The sequence below is a fragment of the Mytilus californianus genome, unplaced genomic scaffold, assembly GCF_021869535.1.
Source record: "Mytilus californianus isolate M0D057914Y unplaced genomic scaffold, xbMytCali1.0.p SCAF_1, whole genome shotgun sequence".
NCBI classification, from domain to species: Eukaryota; Metazoa; Mollusca; class Bivalvia; order Mytilida; family Mytilidae; genus Mytilus; species Mytilus californianus.
The window spans coordinates 82037842-82063008 of record NW_026262581.1 but is presented as its reverse complement, the minus strand read 5'-3'; the positions used below and the strand labels follow the sequence as shown (position 1 = coordinate 82063008).

At 32.2% G+C, this 25167-nt stretch overlaps 1 protein-coding gene across 3 annotated transcripts in view; it reads right to left on the bottom strand.

Annotated features, from left to right (window-relative positions):
* LOC127724696 (exportin-2-like) overlaps positions 1-25167 on the bottom strand; it is a 114966-nt gene that overhangs the window by 28179 nt on the left and 61620 nt on the right. For all 3 annotated transcript variants that reach the window (XM_052231779.1, XM_052231771.1, XM_052231764.1), the window contains exons 4-15: positions 17381-17482; positions 16357-16502; positions 11500-11590; positions 11075-11182; positions 7983-8075; positions 7342-7509; positions 6202-6331; positions 5539-5604; positions 4795-4904; positions 4201-4290; positions 3381-3465; positions 938-999 (exon numbers count right to left, since the gene is read on the bottom strand). In XM_052231779.1, coding sequence (XP_052087739.1) covers positions 938-999; positions 3381-3465; positions 4201-4290; positions 4795-4904; positions 5539-5604; positions 6202-6331; positions 7342-7509; positions 7983-8075; positions 11075-11182; positions 11500-11590; positions 16357-16502; positions 17381-17482 — 1251 coding nt within the window. The remainder of the gene's footprint in view (positions 1-937; positions 1000-3380; positions 3466-4200; positions 4291-4794; positions 4905-5538; positions 5605-6201; positions 6332-7341; positions 7510-7982; positions 8076-11074; positions 11183-11499; positions 11591-16356; positions 16503-17380; positions 17483-25167) is intronic.

Sequence of the window (25167 nt, the reverse complement as noted above, 5' to 3'; positions counted from 1 at the left end):
ATGCACAGACCGAAAAACATAATGTCCATAAATGGGGCATAAAAATGCCATATAAACTTGTATCTGGAGAAGTCAATAAGATTATACTATAGAAGTCCTTAGAGATAAGGTTTAAGAAAAAAATTAGCTTCTCAGGCCAATTTTTATTAAACATTTTTAGACGAAATTTCCTGGCATAACATCAATAGTCCCTATTTCAATTGCCACACTTAATCATATTATAATTACATTTGCAGGACTTAAAACCACTGACAAAACTCCTAATTTGTTATGTAAAAAAATATTTCATGCTGTGTGTATTAGGAATACACAGCAGCACCTCAGAAGCTAAACACATTTTTTTGTTTTTCAATGTGTCAAATTTAAAGTCTGAATCTAGTTTTCAAATTTATACTGAAACAAGCACAGTGTCCCTCCTGTCATTTATCAGGACAGATGGGACCTAGTGCACACATGGGGACTATTCTATGACCCAGTTCAGTGAACTGTGAAAAGGGGACAAAAACGTAAGTCGACATATAATTTTAAAACTTCACCTCACAATGAACATGACATACTAAGTTTGAATTTGATGGAACCAAACCTTCATGATACACTAACCAACCACAAATTTAACCTGAGAATGTACAATTTCCCAAAGTCACATTTCTATGTTCAATGAATAATGTAATTGGGGTCAAAACCTAAATTTGGCATATAATTTTGAAAGTTCACATCATAATGAACATGTGCTCTAAGCTTCAAGTTTATGTGACCCCACACTTTCATGGCATTACTACATTGACCAAAAATAATAAACTGGATACAGGACAGATAAGACAAACAGTGGCAGACCAGAAAACATAATGCCTCTCAACTATCTTAGTCAGGACATAAAAAAGTGTTGCAAGTATCATTTAAACCACTATATTTCTACGATTTAACTGTTATAGCATACCTGACTTCTAAATACCATCAGAAATTTTATTGCATCTGCTTTTAGAATTGGATTTGCATTTACTGAAAAAGAAACCAAGATAAGTATAATGTAAATCAAGTCATTGTTTCAGATAAGGATGAAGGTTTGGTACCATTAAAACGTTTAAACCCGCTGCAATTGTTTGCACCTGTCCTAAGTCAGGAATCTGATGTTCAGTAGTTGTCGTTTGTTGATGTGGTTCATAAGTGTTTCTCGTTTTTAAATAGATTAGACCCTTGGTTTTCCCGTTTGAATGGTTTTACACTAGTAATTTTTGGGGCCCTTTATAGCTTGCTATTTGGTGTGAGCCAAGGCTCAGTGTTGAAGACCGTACTTTGACCTATAATGGTTTACTTTTATAAATTTTGACTTGGATGGAGAGTTGTCTCATTGGCACTCATACCACATCTTCTAATATCTATCCACTTAAACACCTTCAATTCTTTTGTTACTTCACATTGATGAATGAATCAAAACAATGAGGTCAGGATCAAATGGCCTCAGAGAATCAGGCATGTACACCTTTCAGTTATTTATATAACAAAAAAAAAAGAGATTTCTCATATCAACAAAAAAAGACCAGTAATAGTGACATGCACACCTTACAATGATCCTACAGACAACAGTTTTAGCAGTTTGATAATACTACCGTAGAAAGGCTTGTATAGTTCGCAGTGGTACATAGTCCGCACCCCCTTCTCCCCACGAAATTTTAGGTAAAAAAACTTTTTGTAACTGTAAGAAAAGGTCTAATGAAACTCCGGTAATTTCAAATCCTGTGCGGTCGTTTGCGGTATTTTCTTGGAAAAACCTGTTTTCCATCATCAAACAGAAGCTGAAACTGCTTGTTAATGATTCTAGAACGCTTCATGATTGTTAAAATAAGTTTAATTCACTTAAAAAACAATTTAGAAACTTGTGTATGTTTAAACAGGAAGTTTAAAAAGCACGTGTAAAAGAAGAAATTAACCGGTGAGAGTCAAAATCCGTACATAACAGATATCACTATAATACGACTTTGAAAGTAAAACAGTTCCATCCTTTTGTAAAACAGTCTTTAATATATCTATCACATTAATGTTTGAAGGGTCTTAAGCTAATACAAACCATATTAGTCAGTATGAAACACCAAAACGGAACGAACAATAACCGATTTCGTTTTGTAGTTTACAAATTCTAAGCTGGTTTACGGTTGTCTTTTTCACTATGTTTGTATCGTTTCAATCGAGCATATACCAGTTTATTTCAACCAATGCATTGAAAAGAAACGAGAAATTTGTAATGAAAGGTTTAGTTTTTATATTTATCAGTATTAATTTGATATTGAATAGAAATAACTTATTAATATGGATGAGTTAAAATTATTAGTTTGAAAAATGATAAGAGCGCCCTCTACAATAGAAATAACAAAGATGGCGGAACGTAAACAAACCACCTCGACCGCGAAATTGAAATTTTTCTCTTATTTCTTGCTTATTGTACTCTATAGTCCGCACCCCGTTTGGAAGGTCCAATTTTGGAGAATAAAACCGCGGACTATACAAGCCTTTCTACGGTAATAAAATATACAATATAGAATTTTTTTATATATTTTTTATAATGGGTGCTTTCAGTGTAAAAGTTTGGTGTTGGCTGCCTAATACCAAGTATGTTTTTCAATAAATACAGAAAATCAATCAAAGTGCTTGTGAGCACTTAATGGTAAAGATTGCATTCATTTTGCAATTTTCTGAATTTTTAAATAAAACATTGAATTGTATTTTACTCGGCAAATTAAAAATTTGAGTTGGAGTTATCTTCCATTGTTCAAGATCATACATTTGCAGTTGAACCTATTTTTATAACAGATTCATATACCATGCAGTACTTATGTAATTTTTAATAAAAAAAATGTTTTGTTGATAAGTATGGTAATTCAAATACACATCATATTGTAACTTAAATATCAAAGTATAACATATCATCAATAAATTGCATGACATTGACTGGATAGGATTTAAATAATGATCACTTCACTGCACTATTTTGTTTGAACTATCAAAGGTAGTGATAAACCTTGGAAGATTAGATATCAAGTCAGTACCATAGGGTTTTGATTGCATTTTTTCTTATATGCTATTTCTTGATCTTGAAGAAGCTTGAAATGTAGACACCAGGATAGAATTAATATCGTAAGAATACTTCAACTTTGTCATAACTGCTAATAATACTACATGGACAAAAGAGGTTGAGGACTTTTCTCTCTCTATGATACACTTTGACTTCCTACAATAATTTGAAAGTATGTGGGTGATGCAAAAAGCTCTTCTTCCCCTCCCTGGAATAGTCATAGAGCAGTCTCATGTTATCAAAAGAAAACTAGATAACACTGAGCTTTGATAAACTAATTGAAAAACATTTACAAATAAGTTGTTGTACAAACCATCTGCTGCCTGAAGGTCAGGTACAACTTGTGTGGTGAAGAAATCAGCTGTATTAACCAGACTACTGGCTGTTGTAATGCCATGCTGTAAATTAAACAGGAAATTAGGTAAACAATGTGAACAAATCAAGTGTGTTAAAAAAATCAGTTAAAAGTAAAATGGTGGTTAAAGTAATATAAAATTAGTTTAACAAGAGTTAACAATTAGCAGTGCAAAGCTAGACATCCCTTGCTGTTTTCTAATGATTCTGTTATGCCAAATATAAGCATCTGTTAATCAATCCATACACACCTTTTAAACTGGCAATCATTACAGATAATATCATTTATCTTTTTGTCTGATTGTTTGTTTGTTGTTTACTCCATTTTTTTCTATAAAGTTGTACAAATACATTGCAATCAGTTTTCTAGGTATAAGAAATAGTGCACAAGGTAAACACATGAATTAGAAGAGTAACTGACATAATAACAGGTGTGCTCATTGTCATCTGTCCAGAGTAGCTCTCAAAAAGATCTTGAACATACAAAGAAACTGGTTGAAGTGATTTGTGTGTTAGATGTCAACCAACTACCTAGAAGATTTCACTACTGTCACCTCTATTATGTCCTCATGTCTGCAATATTTTTACTACAGCATCAGAATTAAGGTGTGCATTTTCGTTATTGTGAATTTTTAACAACAAACATCTTCTAGATAAATCAACACAAAACTTAAAATGGCACTTTCACATTGCAAATTCATTCCACAAAGTTTTGCATTAATTTCACTATTAACAGTAGTTAAAGTGGACTTTGGACAATTAATATCTATTTAATTTACTTTTTGCGTTTGACCTTTAGCTGCTAAGGATGTTACTAAGTAATAAGCTACGTCTTTCGATTTCCAGTTCGAAGGATTCTTTCCATACTCCTGTAATATATACAACATTAGTAGTATTGATTAAATGATTTATGGCATCAAAGTTTAAAAATAATTACATTGAGACACTTGGAAAGTCATTTTTGCCCATGTAAAAACTTACAGCGTAAGAAGTTAAATTATTAAAAGATTAATTTTCATGGATTCATTAGGCTGTGTTGGAAATCAGTAACTCCATGCATTAAACACAAAATGTACATACTATTTGAAATAAAGTACCCTTATTTATGGTATGCACCTTGGCACATTTGCTTTTAGGTCTGAAAAATGAACAGAATCAGTGTTTGGACAACATTTAAAAAAAATTTGCTGACTGGAGCTCATAATGTATTCTTATGAAAGATATTTGTTTTCCTTTGCAGTAAGTCTTTATGAAACAGTTTCATTTTAAAACCAAATTTTGGAATTTTTAATATTTTATTTCTTAAGTCGAAAATTAAATGAATATATTTTATATTTGGGCAAAAGTGAACCTTGTCCTTTAAATTAAAGTACCTCAAGAAGTCCTGCTACATATTGTGAAAAATTCTGAATGACAGGTCCTTCAAATGATTTACTTAGAGCTTGTACTAAATCACAAGCTGATCTTCTTCTTGTATCAACATCTGTAAAATAAACAAAACTGAATTAGAAAATACGAAAGTATAATGCATTTTATAACAACAACTAATAGATTATCCTACAAGTACACAAAAAGATTGCAAAAGAAAAATTAGATTCCAGCTTTCAAAACTTGGAATCTTTTAGTTTTTCATATATATATCATTCTTATGACTAACATACACTATTTTTGGGTTCATATTCAATTGATCTTAAGCTGGTTTGTCTTTTACATCCAGCATTTAATACATTTTTATATGTATTAATTTCTAATTCTTTTTTTATTAATGAGTTAAGCCAATCTTCGTAAATGATGTCATTGAACAAAACATTTTTACAACAAATTGTAATATTTACAGTACATGTATATATATATACATGAGGATGTAAAAAAGAAAAAAAGTTGATTTTTTGTTTGCAAGTATTACCTTTGTTTACTATTTTAAGACACAAACAAAGAGCAATAATGGATATTACTAGCAAATCAATCATAGAACAGGTCACAAAAGGATGTCGGAAAAGCAACTATAGCTAATGAAGAACTCATGGTTCTCCTAACAAAGAACTTCTAAACTTGTATGCATTAAATGTAAACTCAAAAAGTTGTGTTGTAAACAATATCAATGTACATAAACATACCTGAACCTTCAATATCCCTTCTAATATATTCGTCTGGGTTATCTTCAAAAAGTTCTTCATCTGCATCTAAACAATAAAGTCACATTTTGATTTAATTTGAAACTATGATATTCACCAAACAGCAGGATTTTTATGTCAAAATAATAGAACAGAGTTCCAATGTCCCCACGTTGCACATATTTTATATTTCCCAGGGGCATAACTCTTTTAAAAAAAGTTGATCGTCCACCATTATAGCACTTGTCCCAGATATTGCTGATATTAACCTATAGTATAAGTTTTATAAAAATCTGTCAAGAGTTGTACCCGTGAGAGCACTAACAAGACCGGACAGACGGATGTCCGGTATTTCCATGTCCCCTGCAATGCGTTACATGGGGGACAATAAATAGTAAATGGAGTATGGGCTTCTTAAAACTGACAATATATAAAAACTGATAACTGATGAAATTTATCTACATTTCAGTATTTAGTAGAAACAATCTGAATTTCAATAGCTTTCAATAAATATTCAAATTTATCTGACAAGTTGTATGGAAATAGAAAAACAATGGATCATTTCTACTAAGTAACTCTAAATTTTGATACCCATCTTGATTTATAATCAAAATGGTACAACTAAGCTTTCTGTTTGTTTAATGTCAAAAAATATGAGGAACCTACCTCTGAACTGCATGTTTGGAACAATAACTTTTTCACAAATACTGGCTAGTGTACTTGGATCTTCAAACAAACTTTTATATGATGGCCTTTCTGCCACTGATGCTAAGAACTGGATGGCATTACTGACTAACTGAAATTAAAGTAAGTCAATTCACACTATCATTTATTCAACTATAAACAGAGCTTATAATTTCCATAGATCCTCTACAATTTGTGTGGGTATGAACAAAGTATGGGAGAAAATTAACGTGACACCATTTATTTAAAAATCTCCATTCAGATTACCTTCCCCAAGAGATTTATTAATTCTGTATTTTTTTTTTTTGAAAATCAATAATCAAAAGGATATAAAACCCTAAAAAACAAACAGTGTGTAATTTTAAGGATGTGTAAGTCATTAAAACCAACAACATGATCTAACTACTTTTAAAATATGTATATTACTAGATTTAGAGACAGGTTTTTATGACCCATATCTTCCCTAAAAAGACAGAATAGCATAAAGTTATAAGATGTGACATTTGTTTATCCTGATATGTACCTCATCAAGTAAAATTTCATATCAAAATTCTTTTTTTTTTTTTATGTTTTGCCAATTTTAGCTAGAAACTGAAGATCTGTTGCTTGTATAACTCTTTTTACATGCATGCACACATATAACAAAACAAGCATGTGTCCAAAGTACACGAATGCCCCACTGGCACTATCATTTTCAATGTTCAGTGGGCCGTGAAATTGGGGTCAAAACTCTAATTTGGCATTAAAATTAGAAAGATCATATCATAGGGAACATGTGTACCAAGTTTCAAGTTGATTGGACTTCAACTTCATCAAAAACTACCTTGACCAAAAACTTTAACCTGAAGCGGGACAGACAGACAGACTGACAGACGAACGAATGAACGCACAGACCAGAAAACATAATGCCCCTACTACTATCGTAGGCATAAAAATAATTGCATTTGATGGAACCTGTTGATCTTATTCCTTCAACATAGGCGATCACTTACTAAATATCAGCTGACAATGTGAACTGTTGAAAAAGACATTATACAAATCCAATTTACATGCCTGTGATTTTGGAGATACCTTCTGGTTTAGTTAAGGTATATATAGGCATTTATAAAAACTCAAACATACCATATCATATTTAACTTGCTGTCCTGTAGATGTCAAGAGATTCCATATGGCGGTCACAAAGCTTGGTAACTGTGGTGAGAATTCTTCATCATATTTCTGGGCATATAATGCTACATTATCACAGATTTGGGATTTGACTTGTTCTAAAAGGCCAGCCTCTTCTTCATCCTGTAAGAAATATATTCAGGTCAAAATAAAAATAGAATCAATATATCACTGGTGACATATCTGTGATCAACTTATCTCGTTGTTTCTGTTTTATACATTACATTAAAATAATCACTACTTCAACAAGACTGAAAAGTTCTTCTACTTGGATTAAATATTATCAGAAAATATGCATATCTAATAGAGCTACCTTGTACCATTGTAAATTGTGTGATACTTATGCCAATACTGAACATATGAATTGTCAACGTTATCAAATTAATTCTTAATGTCAGACAACTTTGTAATTTAAAGATAATGCATTTAGTTTTTCAATACTTATCCTTTCTCAAAATCCATACTTATCCTTGAAATAGCTATAATTACTATAAAGGTTGTGTTAAGAAGCCATCAATCTTCTTTCTAATCCTCTACAGCAGAATTTGTTTTTCTATTTAAAGATGCAACGTTGATAAACTGTTTACAGTATTTACCTGTGTCCTTAATATTTTATTATCAGCACTGAGTAATGTTAAGAAATGATTCATCCAGATGCCCATGTTATCTTCAAAATATTCTGGTAAATCCTGTAATCAGCCAATAAAATGTGGTTATTGTAGTTTCATATGAACTGATTGTACATTGTACTTGTTATGAGACCTTTCTGAGTTCATGATACAATAACGAAGACATCATGTTTTTCTGTGACTGTTAATGATGTCTTTACACTAAATCCATTCAATGTTGGATGTGTACTGATTAATATTTTAGTCTTAGATGCATGATTTTGTTTTCTTAGTTGTTATTGGCTTTGAACTAGCTGTCAGTATCTGCTAGTACTCTCAGATCTGTAGTATCTTTTTGTTGTGGGGATGTATAAGTACCCTTTTAGTAGATTTAAATGGCATGTTTCAAAAAAAATCCTAGGATTTTTAAAATTGCACATTTTTTTACCAAATGAAAGAACCTTAGTGAGTGCACTCACATACCCCACGTCCCCACACTGTCATTGGAGAAATAAAATAAGTGTAAGAAAAAAAAATTGTATCAGAAAAAAAATTGAATAATAATTTCCTGTCAATATGCACATCTACATAGTATGTCCTTATTATCTACACAGTTTCATGAAATTCTGTTGTGTGGTTTGAGAGGAGTTGCAATGACAAAAGGTTGCAGTAGTATATTGGGCAAATAAGTTCAAAGGGGCGTAACTCCTGGAAAAAAAATTCAATCGATATGCACATCTACGTAGTATGTACTTATTATCTGAAAAGGTTTCATGAAATTCTGTTGTGTGGTTTGAGAGGAGTTGCGATGACAAAAGGTTGCAGTAGTATATTAGGCAAATAAGTTCAAAGGGGCTTTACTCCTGGAAAAAAAATTGAATCGTAATTTCCTGTTGATATGCACATCTACGTAGTATGTCCTTATTATCTGAAAAGGTTTCATGAAATTCTGTTGTGTGGTTTGAGAGAAGTTGCGATGACAAAAGGTTGCAGTAGTATATTGGGCAAATAAGTTCAAAGGGGCGTAACTCATGGAAAAAAAATTGAATCGTAATTTCCTGTCAATATGCACATCTACGTAGTATGTCCTTATTATCTGAAAAGGTTTCATGAAATTCTGTTGTGTGGTTTGAGAGGAGTTGCGATGACAAACTGTTGCAGTAGTACATTAAAGTAAATAAGTTCAAAGGGGCGTAACTCCTAGAAAAAGAATTGAATCGTAATTTCCTGTCGATATGCACAACTACATAGTATGTCCTTATTATCTAAAAAGGTTTCGTGAAATTCTGTTGTGTAGTTTGAGAGGAGTTGCGATGACAAGAAACAGGACTGACGGACGCACAGACAGACAGACGGGTCAAAAACATTATACCCTCCGCAACTCGTTGCGTGGGGTATAATAAACCCTTTTACATTATCTCTATTTCTGTATTTTTGGATGGCAATACATATGTTGTATTCCTGTAAAATTTGTTGTCCTAAATTCAACTTTCAAATTTATACAACATTCCTTAAAACTCTACTCTCTTCATTGCCATTGATTTATGAATTTAGGTATTATCTCTATGGAAGTGTCATATTTCAGATTAATTCATTGTTTCAAGACAATTTCATATAAACTTAAAAAATTTGTAAGGGTTCCGCGGAACCCAGTGTCTCGCCTACTTTTGCTGTTGTCCATGTTTTCAGTGTGATAGGGGAATGCACATAATAGATTTACAGTAAAAGAAATGGTTTATGAATCTTATAAATGTTTTAAAAACTTTAACTGCAGACTGTATGTAATGTTAACTGGAAGAAAAACTAAGTCCATTCATAAGTAATATACGGAAAAACAGGAGATAAATTTTTACAAAATTTCCTTCTTGATACTAGCTTTTGATCATAAACAAGCTTCTGTCCAAGTTTGGTAGAAATCCAGGATAGATTAAGAAAGTTATTAAAATTTTTAAAAATTTAACCACAGAGTGAATGTAATGTTAACTGGCAGAAAAACTAAGTTCATTTATTAGTAAAATACGGAATAACAGGATTTTTTTTTTACAAAATTTACTTCTGGATATTATCTTATGATCATAAACAAGCTTCTGTCCAAGTTTGATAGAAATCCAGGATAGTTTAAGAAAGTTATTAAAATTTCAAAAACTTTAACCACAGAGTGAATATTTATGGACGCCGCCGAAGACGGAATGTAGGATCGCTGTGTCTCGCTTTTGCGACAAAAGTCGCATGCTCGACAAAAAACCAATTCATGATTTTCAGCACAAAGCAGTTTACAATTTTCGATTTATGCTTCAATATTACCAAAACTAGAGTGTGAATACTGAGATATATTGCCTGCTTTGCTGTTTATGATTGCATTTTATATTGTAAGTCATTAATGTCAAGGTCTTAGTACAAGTATACTAGAATCTTTAACATTACCAATGATTGAATGAGGTATAAGTCAGATGAAACCCGCCAGACAGATATGTTCCCCTTACAATCATTCCATACACTAAACTTGGTTGACCAATTGCTTATAGTATCTGAGAAACGGACATAACCACTAAAATTTGACGTTGATCTGTGGTCCAAGGTCAGATGAACCCTGTCTGAGGGACATGCATACCTTGCAATGATTCTACATGTATATACAAGATACAGTTGTCCTATTACTTATGTAAAGTGAGAAAATCAGATGATAAAAAAAATGTTTAAGCAGTCACTGAACCATGAGAATGAGGTCAAGGATAACGGACATATGCCAGACAGATTATAATGCATCTGTAAACAAGATATGAAGTATCTAAGTCTTCTACTTTCTTAAATATGAACTCTTTATATGAATAGCTAACACACCTCCAGATTAGAATTCCTATGTAAGTTAACAATGCCATAATTACTCTACTTTTGAAATAGATTTGATACTGAATTTTTAGTTTTCAGTGCAGTGTTTTGTAGGTGATCTGTTCTCCTTTTTCTTTTGACCATGGTGTAGGCTGTCTTCTTCCTTCAACTTACAAATTTGAATGCTTCAAAAAAATAAAATCTGAACTTGATTTTATTAAGAGTGATATAAACATTGTGTCATGACTTACCTGAAAATTTAAACTATAAAATATTTTACATATTAGCACTATTGAACTGAAGATGACTTTTAAAGCAACTGGATCTTCTGCATGTGTCTTTGCAAATTCCATTGTAGCCTATAAAATTTTAAATAAAGGTAGATTAAGTAACTGCATGTACACTTTGTTTGGAAATTTTGGTTTAATATTTTTCTAGCAAGGTTCATACACAATATTGATTGAAAGGGGTTGAAAATAGCACACTCTTTAACCAAGGTCCAAAACTAACCTTGCAAAACTTATCATGCCGGGATTTCATTATTAAATTCCCATGTTCCAACAGGACAAACAAACAGACTGAAGCACTAACCAGTAAAAATATTGTTTTGATGTACGTCAATTCATACTGTTCTCATAATTGATGAACAGCAATATGACCTTAAAAAAATACTTACGTTAAATAATTCTGTGAAAGGCTGAGCAAAATTATCCAATACAAACTTGATTTCTGCCCATAACTGCTGAGATTTAAACTCATGTCTGTATCTGCAATGTTAAAGTCAAAATTTGTCCAAAAAAATATTTATTTTGTGCAAGCAATTTTACACCATCATTTTACTTATATTCTTTTAAAGGACATTAGAAAATAATACAAAGTGGTGACTTGCAAACACTTTATTCAAAGCAATGCATTCCCACTTAACTTGACAGAATATGTTTTTCCTTTTAGTTTTTAATTGGAGTAAGGTTTCACTTAGGGCTGTTCCAATAAAAAAATACATGGGACCAAGGGAAGACACTTTGAAATCTCAACTATGAGTGAGTGTCAAGAACAGTGAAAATGTAACAGTGTTCCAGCTAGGATTTCAAAAGGGCAGGGAGCCAATCATGAAAAGGGCACTTTAGCACGCTGATTGATAATTCAAAAAGGGCATGTCAAACATTGTCTTATGTAAACAGCAGGGGTTTCAGCTAGGAGTTTTGAGGGCTTTAGTCGCTTTTACGCGAGATGAAAATCAGCCTTATTTTGGGTAACAGTTAGGGACCAAGGACGTATATTACTAGCTATACATATGCCCAAGTCCTTCAATGACCAGGATCTTTGAAGGCCTTATTTAAAGCATGCTGGCCCGAGAACACAGTTATTTCGTAGTGCATTTCTTTTAGACAATAAATTCAAATTAAAAAAATCGCACCTGCTCTATCTCAAAAAGATTTTTACAGTGTAGTGTACTACTATTGATACAAATAATATCAAAATTATAGAAACTTCTACCAGCTCTAACTCAAAATATTGACAATTCTGTGTTAAGGGGGGCTAAAATTCAGTTTGACAGCTTCAGACATTCTAATTTTTGACCTTTTTTAACTGGACCAAATCACTACTTAACATAAAGATTCAGCACCCAAATTTTTTTAACATGTAATTTCATCCCCTTACTTAATATTTCATGCATAAAATATCAAGAAATAAATTGGGAAAGTGTATCAAAAAAAAATGCAAGTTATACACTGTTCACACTAGGGACTATATTCGTAGACAACGAAAACCAAAGGACGATAACTGTGTCCTTGGACCTAATAGGATAGAAAGACTTGACCAATTTTAATAAAACTTTGCATGACCTAAGCTTAGGAAATTATAAGATAGTTGGCCAAGTTTCATGGCCATAGAATCTATATTATAGAAACTAGGGCCATTTTAATATTGAAATTTGGATGTTTATTTTTGACGTTTAAATCAAATATTTTCAACTGTCAAGATTTTGGCCTAAAAAATTTAAATATTGCAAAAATTTGCTTTTTAAATACTCTTGAATATAATGTAACAAGTATTAAAAGCAACGGAACACTCAGTTGATTTATCAGATCTATTACAGCTATTCAAATGTCAAATTTATATGAGCCTGTGCCTGAAAATAGAGATTTTCGAATTAAGGAAAGCCTTACATAAACATGCATTTTTTTCAACCAAGTTGAAGTTTTTGAAGTTTTTTAACCATACATTATTCTTCCATATATATTAAATGTACTTTAAATGTAAAGAAAAGTTACAAAAAGCATACCACATGAGTATAAAATGGTCTTAGGCCATGTAAGACTGAGAATTATTTAGAGTCGATTTAGGCCGTAGCCCATATTTACATATTAAAATGCACACAGAGGCTATAAGAAATGGAAATTTGTTACTTTTTGCTCATTTCTATGCTGAGATGTCATGATACAAGAAGTCTAATTGCAAAAGGACTCTTGAATTCAACTTTTTTTTGCAGACAGTATGGTCTGATGACCAGTTTTTCACTTTTCAATGGAAAACTTGCATGTAGTTTTAGTCTCAATTGGCATATATTTGAACCACTTACTATCCTAAAGAAGAAAATTATGGTAGCATATGAAATGAATAGGGTGTACTGATCATTTTAAAGTGTTTTTTTTACAGATTTAATGAAATATTTGTGATGGACTACAGATTTTATGTACAAAGCTCTTCACATTTCACATACATCAAACAGGCCGTTTAACCAGGGACATAAATACAAATATTCTGCACATGTTTTCTGTGATAATCTACTTTTCTTTAGATTCAGAGTTCACAAATGGTTAATTAAATTTGATTTAAGCATAGAAACACAAATATCAGGAACATAAAAAGCTGTCAGATAGAAAGTCAGCATGGCTCTTAGGCATAAAATGAAAACTGCTTTAAAATGCTTATTTGAGCCGTATAATGGCAAAATGGGACATTTTAACAGAATTTCTGTCAAACAAAGATGTAAATCCTTTACTTTTATTGAGTTTGACAAATTGAAACCAGCAAACCATTCCGGAAAGTTGCCAAAGTACAGAATCTACATTTACGGAATTCATCTCTTAGGCCCGAGAACACAGTTATTTCGTAGTGCATTTCTTTTAGACAATAAATTCAAATTAAAAAAATCGCACCTGCTCTATCTCAAAAAGATTTTTACAGTGTAGTGTACTACTATTGATACAAATAATATCAAAATTATAGAAACTTCTACCAGCTCTAACTCAAAATATTGACAATTCTGTGTTAAGGGGGGCTAAAATTCAGTTTGACAGCTTCAGACATTCTAATTTTTGACCTTTTTTAACTGGACCAAATCACTACTTAACATAAAGATTCAGCACCCAAATTTTTTTAACATGTAATTTCATCCCCTTACTTAATATTTCATGCATAAAATATCAAGAAATAAATTGGGAAAGTGTATAAAAAAAAAATGCAAGTTATACACTGTTCACACTAGGGACTATATTCGTAGACAACGAAAACCAAAGGACGATAACTGTGTCCTTGGACCTGCTACAAATGTAGGCAGTCATGGCATGATTTGACTGGTGTGATGCTTAAATTAAAGATTAGAACGAGGATCTGCAAATTTAGTTCACAATTTCAGTTATTTTTAGAGGACATCCTGATCACCACAAAGTTGGGTTCCTCTTTTTTTAAAACCAGGAATCACAGCATAAATGAAATTGTTACGAATATTACACTGCATTATCACTATCCCTGTAAAAACGTTGAAATCGATATTTGGAATTCATTTCTATAAACATTGAACGATTAAAATGACTATTTATTTTAAATTAATCAAGAGTAGATCGCGTTTACTTTTGATTTTTAAACGAAATGAAAACAGGAAGTGACAAGTGGATAATTAATTTAGAGTGAATCTGGATTCATCTACGGATTGGTTTGTGTTTAACAAAAAGGCAGGAAGTTATCATTTCTTAAAATTAATTTGCTCAGTAGAAATATATTTGTCTCTCTCGTTTAATTTGATACTTAATAATTTCGTGTTTAAGTTTTAGTGTCTATTAAATTTATAAAAATAGGTTCACGCATGCAATGTACATGATAAAGAAAGCACATGTTTGACTCTTGAAAATATTTTTAAACGTTTTGAATTAAGATTTAATCTTTATAATCGAAATTGTCGAAAGATTTTATTGAAAAGTTATATAAAATGTGACGAAAATACGTTCAAATGACGAAACTATGTCATCAGAGCTGCAATAAGTGATTGTGTGAGAAATTTGGAAATTAAAATGTGAACCCTCCGGGAAAAAACAATTTTGTTCAATTGACAAACTACAAAAACATCTATGGATAAACATGATAAACGAAGTGCAAATTGTGGTCTTTTACGAAATATTGAAATTGAAATGCCGACTGACCGATTTTACTTGGAAAAATAATTATAATGGTCAATTATGATGTTTGATTAACAGATTAGTGACCCATCCGATGGCGATAAGCGGATTATCTGTAATCACCTGCTATTAATGTTTAATAAGGTTAGGGCGTCTTAATAAGGGCACAGGGCGGTAGTCGGGAAAGGGCGGGCGGACCTCCCTGCGAAACAATCAAGCTGGAACACTGTGTAAGTGAAATTCTAAATTGACCCTATTTTGAAAGTGCCTTCCCTGGGTACCATGTATATTTAAATGGAGCAGCTCTTAATGTGCTACTGCAAAAATAAATGGGAAATGTGTCCATGGGACACAGATGATGCCCCTGCTTGCATATCATATAGAGTTATAAAGGCACATAACTGAAGAACAGTAAAAGTGACTCTACCCAAATTTGTACTTGATCTGAGTTTTGTGGTAATAAGTATTGTGTATAAGTCTCATAATATTTGGTTGAGGCTAATTTAAGTTAGAGAACGAAAACGAAAAGTTCAGCAATTCTTATGTTTATAAAGGGGCACAACTCAAGAACGGTAAAAGTGACGCCACCCAATTTCAAACTTGATCTGTATTTTGTGGTAATAAGCATTGTGTATAAGTTTTATAACATTTGGTTGAGGCAAACTAAAAGTTAGAGAACGGAAATGAAAATTTCAGCAATTTTTCCAAATGTAAATGGGCATAACTCAAGAACAATTATAGTGACGCACCAAAAATTCAAACTTGATCTGTGTTTTGTGGTAATAAGCATTGTGTATAAGTTTCATAACATTTGGTTGAGGCAAACTAAAGTTAAGAGAACGGAAACCAACTTTGGGACGTACGGACGGACAAGGGTTAAACTTAATGCCCCCTCCACACGGCGGGGGCATAAATATCTAATAATACAAATTTACATCACTGTAAATAAACACCTTAAACATCTGAGACACCACCAAGTTTGAAAAAGAGAATCGGGTTTCTCTTTTTACTGAGTTCTTAAATACAAATGTATGTTTTGTGTGCTTTTAAAGTGTAACTTTATTGTTCCATTTTGTAAAAATTAAATTTTTTCAAAGCAATTGATTTACTGACATCAACACAATTTTATTTACCTTTTAAATAAGGAATGAGCTGTGATCAGAATTCCATTTATAACATGAAAGTCTCCAGTTTGAAATTTTGTGACCATTTCTTGCAACAAGTCTGGCCATTTGTCTGGAAAATCTTCCCTACCAATAATACTTATTGCATCACTTAGCTGTAAAATAAAAGGACGGTTTCTTCTAATCAGTTTTACAGTATAAACCATTAATGTGTTAACCAAATTTCTTGCAAGTGGCCAATTTTATACTGATTTTTAATGAGGCTGTCAGATTGACAGCAAACTGGATTTTCCCGTATGAATCTGGACCCCCCAAACATAATCAAGTAAAAAAAATAATAAATTTTTGTAGGATTCAGATATGGAAAGTCCAAAATCAATCTAAGTATCACTTTTTGCTACTTAAAGGTCTACAACTTAACAACGATAAAAGCTAAAATTGTGAAAATTGAACTTGACCTTCATTTAGTCATAAGAAACAAACATATCTAAATTTGAAAAGACTTTGTCAAAGCGTTTCAATTTATTGCATGGATAATCGAAAATCGAACTTGACCTTCATTTAGTCACAGGAAACAACATATCTAAATTTGAAAAGATTGCACAGACAATTTTAATCAACCTTGCAGAAAATTGGTTAACATATATACATGTAACATAGTATTTCCTTCATATACATATCAAAAGACATGATTAGGGTTCTAAAAGGGAACAAAAAGCATGTACAGGTGACCAACAGTTTCACCACCCATGTAGCCTAATTTGGACAAAAAAGTGTAATTATGAGAGATGCTTTGTCAACTTTTGACAAATAAGCTGCCTACTTAAAATCTTTTTTTGAGAACTCTACATACAGATATTGTTAAAGCATGAGCAAATGCACTGTAAATTGTTACATTTCAAAATCATAATCTTTGCGACTATCAGGGAGAAAAAAGTTAAGTTCTCTGTGACATGTGCAAACTGTAGATATACATGACAATTGAGAAATAGTTGCTCAAGTATTAAATACTAGAATGGAGAAATGGACTTACCTGTTTTTGTATCTGATCAGGGCTTTTCAACATCAAACCAACTATTCTTTGCTTGATTGTAGTCCTATCATTTCTATGAATTTTATCACCTCCATCTTCTGTCTGAAAAATAAATTTAAATGACCAGATCTATGCAAAATAAGAAATTTTTTCAGTGGTTTTCTCTGCTCAAGTCTAAATGTTTTTGTCCTCCTAGGACTGCAATGTTGATAAACATGTATGTTTTAAAGTTATTCAATATTTACCTAGACGCATTAATTTAAAACATCTTAAATACCAAATAGACCATATTTATCAAATGTAATTGGCTTTGAAGAGTTTTTTTTAGTATCTGCGAGTACTCTTAGATCGGTACTTTGTGGCTAATGTTTTTATGCAAGTTGTTTTTTGTGCTTCATACCATTCTGTTGAGTTAGTCATTTCCAACTGATTTTACACCACTGTCAAGTTACGTGGCGGGTTTAGCACTCACAAACATGTTTGACTCCACCATATTCTGTATGTGCCTGCCTGTCCCAAGTCAGGAGCCTATGATTCAGAGGTCATTTGTCTTTCATATTTGTTTTTTGTTTATTACATAAATTGGTGGATTTCTTGCTTAAAATGTTTTACATTGTCATGTTGGGGCCCTTGACGGCTTACTGTACAGTATTGGTTTTGCTCATTGTTGAAGGCTGTACGTAACCTATAGTACTTTAAGTTGCTTACATCTATGTCATTTCATCAATGGGGATATATGTCACACTGGCAATCATACCATATCTTATTATTTCTATATTAATTTGCAAACTGTTACATTAAGTGCTTTACTAAACTAGAGGCTCTAAAGAGCCTGTGTCGCTCACCTTGGTCTATGTGCATATTAAACAAAGGACACAGATGGATTCATGACAAAATTGTGTTTTGGTGATGGTGATGTGTTTGTAGATCTTACTTTACTGAACATTCTTGCTCCTTACCATTATCTCTATCTATAATGAACTTGGCCCAGTAGTTACATTGGAAAATATTTTGTAAAAATTTACAAAAATTTACAAAATTTATGAAAATTGGTTAAAAATTGACTATAAAGGGCAATAACTCCTTAAGGGGTCAATTGACAATTTTGGTCATGTTGACTTATTTGTAGATCTAACTTTGCTGTACACTATTGCTGTTTACAGTTTATCTCTATCTATAATAATATTCAAGATAATAACCAAAAGCTGCAAAATTTCCTTAAAATTACCAATTCAGGGGCAGCAACCCAACAACGTGTTGCCTGATTGGTCTGAAAATTTCAGGGCAGATAGATCTTGACATAATGAACAATTTCATGTCAGATTTGCTCTAAATGCTTTGATTTCAGAGATATAAGCCAAAATCTACATTTTACCCCTATGTTCTATTTTTAGCCATGGCGGCCATCTTGGTTGGTTGGTCGGGTCACCGGACACATTTTTTAAACTAGATATTTCAATGATGATTGTGGCCAAGTTTGGTCAAATTTGGCCCAGTAGTTTCAGAGGAGAAGATTTTTGTAAAAGTTAACGACGACGACGGACGCCAAGTGATGAGAAAAGCTCACTTGGCCCTTTGGGCCAGGTGAGCTAAAAAAAAAAACATATCTATTAACTCTTTCATGGTAAACATTGCCTTGAGGCATCGCTGACTGCATGCTGAAAGATGCCTTCAGGCATCATGGATTCGTGAAAAATGGTCCTGTTCTGTTAACAAGCTTCGTATTCCGCCCCCTCTTACTTTATCATAATAATGAGATACATTCTGAAAATGGTAGGTTTCATTCTTTCTTTTTCGTTAATTCTTTATTCAGGAAATAAGAAAATAACAAGGAAATTGCTGAAAAAGAGTAATTTTTTTAACAAAATCTGCCGCCATTTTCGTCAATATGGGACAAACCATGACGAAACTTATCAGTCGTACATTAAACATACTAGCCAACCTCAATGAGAAATCATGTCATGACATGACATGACATGTCAAAAAGCGTGTGAAAACGTGTGACGTAGATGCGGACTTTTTAATATGAACAATGTTCATAATTTCACATTATATGCAAATTTTTTAATATAAAAAACAATATTCTACTGTAAACTTTTATTGTATTCAACAGTAGTCTGTTTTGCTGCTTTTAAAGCAACACCACTAGGCACATAGTCAAAATAACTGCTGGTTTGGTTACATTTACTTAATAACAAGGCACACAATATATCATTGTCGAGTTCTGATTAGAATTCAGTGTAAATTTCTTTATAATTGAAAATGATCTCTCACAGTCGGAATTGATATTTGGCTGAACTAAAATAGCTTCATCAAGCTTTGAAAGAGTGTCATAATGTTTTTTTGCCAACTAAAATGTCATCTCATGATCTATCATCTCTGCCATTGCTCCCAACACACTATATAATATATGTTGCTATTGCCTGGTCAAAACTTGGTAGTTCATCAGAAGACAGATAATACTATGAGAACTGATCCAACAGTTCCGTGATATTTCCATCTCCTATGGCCTATGGAAATCTATTCGACTGTTGGCTACATTTGAAACTGAAAAAGAAAAATATTTTATAATTGTTAAATGCTTAATCAAATAGCTATGTATTCTAGTTCTCCTCTAATATGTATTGTTATGATTGCAACATAGGGTGCACAATGCGTTACTCATCCCTCGATCATTTAAACTCGAACTCCCAAATATAATTTATAAATCTTGAATCTTTCTTGGGACGTACACATCGTTTTCGCTTAGAAATCGGCTCTTTAGACAACCGTACAGGTCCTGAAATCTACCTCTTTTTTTGGACATTTCCCCTAAGTGAATTTGAAAGAAAGAAAGTCCCAAAATCGTAAAAACTAATCACAAACTACTTACCTTAAGGGCTTTTGCTGTTCGTCCATATAGAAAAATAAACAATGGCCACCAAACAATTACTTCGAAATTTTCGGTATTTATCATCTAATAATGAACTAGAACGGTTGTGTATAAGTTTTATAACATTTGGTTGAGACAAACTAAAGTTAGAGAACGGAAACATAAAATTCAGCAATTTTTATGTTTATAAACGGACATAACTCAAGAAAAGTGTAGCCACCAAATTTTGCACTTAATCTGTATTATGTAGTAATAAGCATTGTGTATAAGTTTCATAACATTTAGTTGAGGCAAACTAAACTTAGAAAACGGAAACAAAAAATTTGTACTTTATCTTAGTTTTGTGGTAATGAATATTGTGTATAGGTTTCATAATGTTTGGTTGGGGCAAACTTAAGTTACAGAATGGAAACTAAAAATTTTGCAATCTTTCGATTTATAAAGGGGCATAACTCAATAATGATTAAAGTGACACTACCCAAATTTAACTTGATCTGTGTTTTATCAGTAGAAGTCAAAATTAAACATGGCATTGTATAAAGCATTGATTGTAGTTGATTCAACTATAATCATGGACAATGGAAGATAACTCCAATTTTAAAAATTACTTGATATTTAGAAGAAAATAAAAATTTTGCAATTTTTCCATTTATAAAGGGGCATAACTCTAGAACAGTTAAAGTGACACCACCAAAATTCAAACTTGATCTGTGTTTTGTGGTAATAAGCATTGTGTATAAGTTTCATAACATTTGGTAGAGGCGAACTTAAGTAAGAGAACAGAAACTAAACATTTTGCAATTTTTCCATTTATAAAGGGGCATAACTCTAGAACGGTTAAAGTGACGCCACCAAAATTCAAACTTGATCTGTGTTTTGTGGTAATAAGCATTGTGTATAAGTTTCATTACATTTGGTTGAGGCAAACTCAAGTTAGAGAATGGAAACCAATTTTGGGACGTACGTATGTACGTACAGACGGACAAGGGTAAAACTTAATGCCCCCACTGCTACGGCGGGGGCATAAAAAACCAGAGAATAGCGATATCACTAACGACCAAAAGATCAAAACAACGAAAAAGCGTGTTATTGCGTGTAAAGTGGTGAAAAGCGTGTACACGCCATGTGATAAAATCCTCGTGTAAACCGTTGAAAAAGCGTGTATTACACGCGAATATCATGTCAGTTGGCAACTATGACATTAAAGTATTTTGATGTTTAAGACTCAACTGAACATACGACTTAACCATACCATACTTTTCACATTGTTTTGAGGGTCCATTTCCTTTTAAGGAAAGTCTAAATAAAGCTAACCAATCGTGTTCCTTCTTTGTAAAATTGCGTCAGACTTGTAGTTTAAATTGACCTAATTTTTAGGAAATGGTGCTTGAGAAGATGAGAAGAATCGAGAGTTCTGACGATAATTTTTTCAAGTTTTCAGTTATTAAAATAGAACAAGCAAGTGAACAGTATGGCATAATGCTTTCTTCGAATGTATCAGGTAACTATGTTGACAACCGTAACGTTGAAAGTGAACTTTTTGGAGAAAAAACATGATCCTTTCTGTGTAAATACATTTGTATGCCTTCAGAAATGTAAACAAATGTGGTAATATCCAACAGATCAAGATGTAGGAATAATCTTGACAATAAAATACAGTTACTATAATAGAGTGCTCCCTTTTCATAAAATTATTAAACTACAGAATCATTAAGCTCCTGGGAAAGAACCTGAGAGTTTTCAGCCCTTTCTTAGTAACAAAACCTGGGACTATAATGATTATAGTATAATAGTCCCAGTCTCCCAGACAAAACTGATAGTTTTGCCAAACAAAATCTTGACCATAACTTATCTGCTTGATACCTTTTTATAAAAGAATATGTTGAAGCCTTTTCTGTTTATGTTTTTTAGCAGTTTTGATAATGACAGGTGGAGACCATTAAACAAAACCGATCTTCATAAATAATAGTTTCAATGTTGATATTTTTTTCTAAAGTTTGACATTAAGGAAAGAGTAAGAAACTACCAGCAAACAATGAGACATTTATACATCTCTAACCCTTACTGACATGTTTTTCCAACAGGATAATTAATTGTAAGGCCTAAACAAAGTATTACAAATAATGAATGATCTAAAACAAGAATAAGTCCAAAGTACAAGGATGCCCCACTCGCACTATCATTTTCAATGTTCAGTGGACCGTGAAATTGGGGTAAAAACTCTAATTTGGCATTAAAATTAGAAAGATCATATCATAGGGAACATGTGTACTGAGTTTCAAGTTGATTGGACTTCAACTTCATCAAAAACTACCTTGACCAAAAACTTAACCTGAAGCGGGACAAACAGACGAACGAACGAACGCACACTATCGTAGGTGGGGCATAAAAAAATATTGAAATATTCTCTTACTCATGCAAGTCCACACATTACAGAAATTTTCCTTTTTATATAAATATGCAACCATGCCATATATTGAAGCCCCTGTCCAAAGTTAAGAACCTCAGCAGTAGTAGAATTTTGTTATTTGGAGAATTCGGTGTTGATAGCAGAATTTTTATGGTCTCTGTTAATTTTATTCACAACTTATACAGATTCTGTCGATTAAGAGTTTTTATTGCCATAAATATACATCTGTACATGTATTGTATAGAAACCTGTTGAACCAACGGCTGTATGTTGTTTTTTGGCTGGGAAATGTCATTGGATTGCATTAACGTGTCATTGAGGTACATGTATACAAGGTGATATCCAACAATTTCCATATAAGTATACCAATCATCTTCCTATTGAAATGCAATTGGACTTATAAGAAGTATATATATAAAACGGGGTATTAAACTATGGGCTTTATTTGTATCCGACATGGAGTAAATGTCATACCCGTATTGTAATACCTGTATATATAAATAAAATATATACAGAACAAGGGTTACTGCTAGTTGCTTTATAAAAAAAATGTGTCTAGGTGGCTATTTTAGTTCTTCAGGGGTGTTGTGTTTATATGGATAGCTACTGCATAAGGAAATTATTATCAGTACAATGGAAAAGGAGAGGTGTCCCTAATGATGACAATAAAAACCTTAAGATACAACCAAGGAGGGTAAAAGGATTTTTTTTTTAAAGGAACAATATGTAGTATCTAGACATTAGTAGAGACAAAAACTTTGTTTGACTGTTAATTTTAATGTACAGATCAATTCAGTATACAGTCACTATACTTGTACATGTTTAAGGGCAGTTCATATGCCAGACAAAACTGTTAGCTAATTGTATTGCATATGACCTCACAGTAGTTCGAAAGGGTACATATACAATATATTACTGTGTGCAAAGAAATTGTAATTAAAAAAATATCCTATGTACTTACTCTTTTTTTTATCTGTTAAGATAGGTCTTCAATGTTGCTGTTATATATTTAAGCTAATTCTTGGGACTTATCTATGTCTATATTCATAATTCTTATTGAATTTTAAATAAAAGCATATTATAATGACATGACCACTTTCACTGGAAACAGATAAACAAGTCAAGAATAATTTAACATGAACTAAGAAAAAAATTTGTAAGGGTTCCGTGGAACCCAGTGTCTCACCTAATTTTGCTGTTAGTCGCAGGCTCAACAAAAATGGGGAAAAAATTATTAAAAATTTTCCTCTAGATACTATCTTTTGATTGTAAGAAGTTCTGTTAAGTTTGGTAAAAATCCAAGAAGGTTTATGAATCTAATAAATGTTTTAAAAACTTTAACTGCAGACTGTATGTAATGTTAACTGGAGGAAAAACTAAGTCCATTTATAAGTAATATACGGAAAAACAGGAAATAAATTTTTCCAAAATTTCCTTCTAGATACTAGCTTTTGATCATAAACAAGCTTCTGTCCAAGTTTGGTACAAATCCAGGCTAGTTTAAGAAAGTTATTAAAATTTTAAAAACTTTAACCACAGAGTGAATGTAATGTTAACTGGCAGAAAAACTAAGTCCATTTATAAGTAAAATACGGATAAACAGGATTTTTTTTTTTTACAAAATTTACTTCTGGATACTATCTTATGATCATAAACAAGCTTCTGTCCAAGTTTGGTAGAAATCCAGGATAGTTTAAGAAAGTTATTAAAATTTGACAGGATCATTTTCAGTTGTGTTTATTTAGACTTATAAGTTAAAACTTCGACTTTGGAATAATTATTTCCATGCAACTTTGATTAAGGAACACTTGAAATTGTTAACTACCGTTTTTTATGTGTATTAAGCAGGTGAAAGGCAATAATAAAAGCCGGTCACAAAAAATTGATATCCAACATCATTTTTCTCGCATAAAAGGTTCAATAAAATGCTCCGCTGGGCGCAGCTTGATACTACCACAGAGGCCTAACCATGAACAGTTGGGGCAAGTATGGACACAACATTCAAGCTTGATACAGCACTGAATTTGGATTGTGATTAAATATTTGACACAGCATAGGTTTCTGACACAGAATGAATGTGGTCTAAGAACTTCAAATTTTTTAATTTACCTATTCAAACCATATCATTATTATTTGCTTTTATATATAAATTAGAAATAACCAATTTAAAATGGAAAATTTTAAAGAAAAAAAAGGAAAAAAAAATCCCTCCCCCTAATTTTTTGAACCCCCCTTATGATTCATCACCCCCAAACTCAATCCCAACCTTCCCATTGTGGTATGGTACCTTGCAGTACAATTTCAGAGAGATCCATAGACTTGAACACAAGTTATTGTCTGGAAACTAGTAAAATGCTTGTTTTTTGGCCCCAAATTCCTAAACGTTTAAGGCAATTACCCCCAAACTCAAACCCAGTTTTCCCTTTGTGATATGGAACCTTGTAGTACAATTTCATAAAGATCCATACACTTACACACAAGTTATTTTCCTGAAACTAGAAAAAT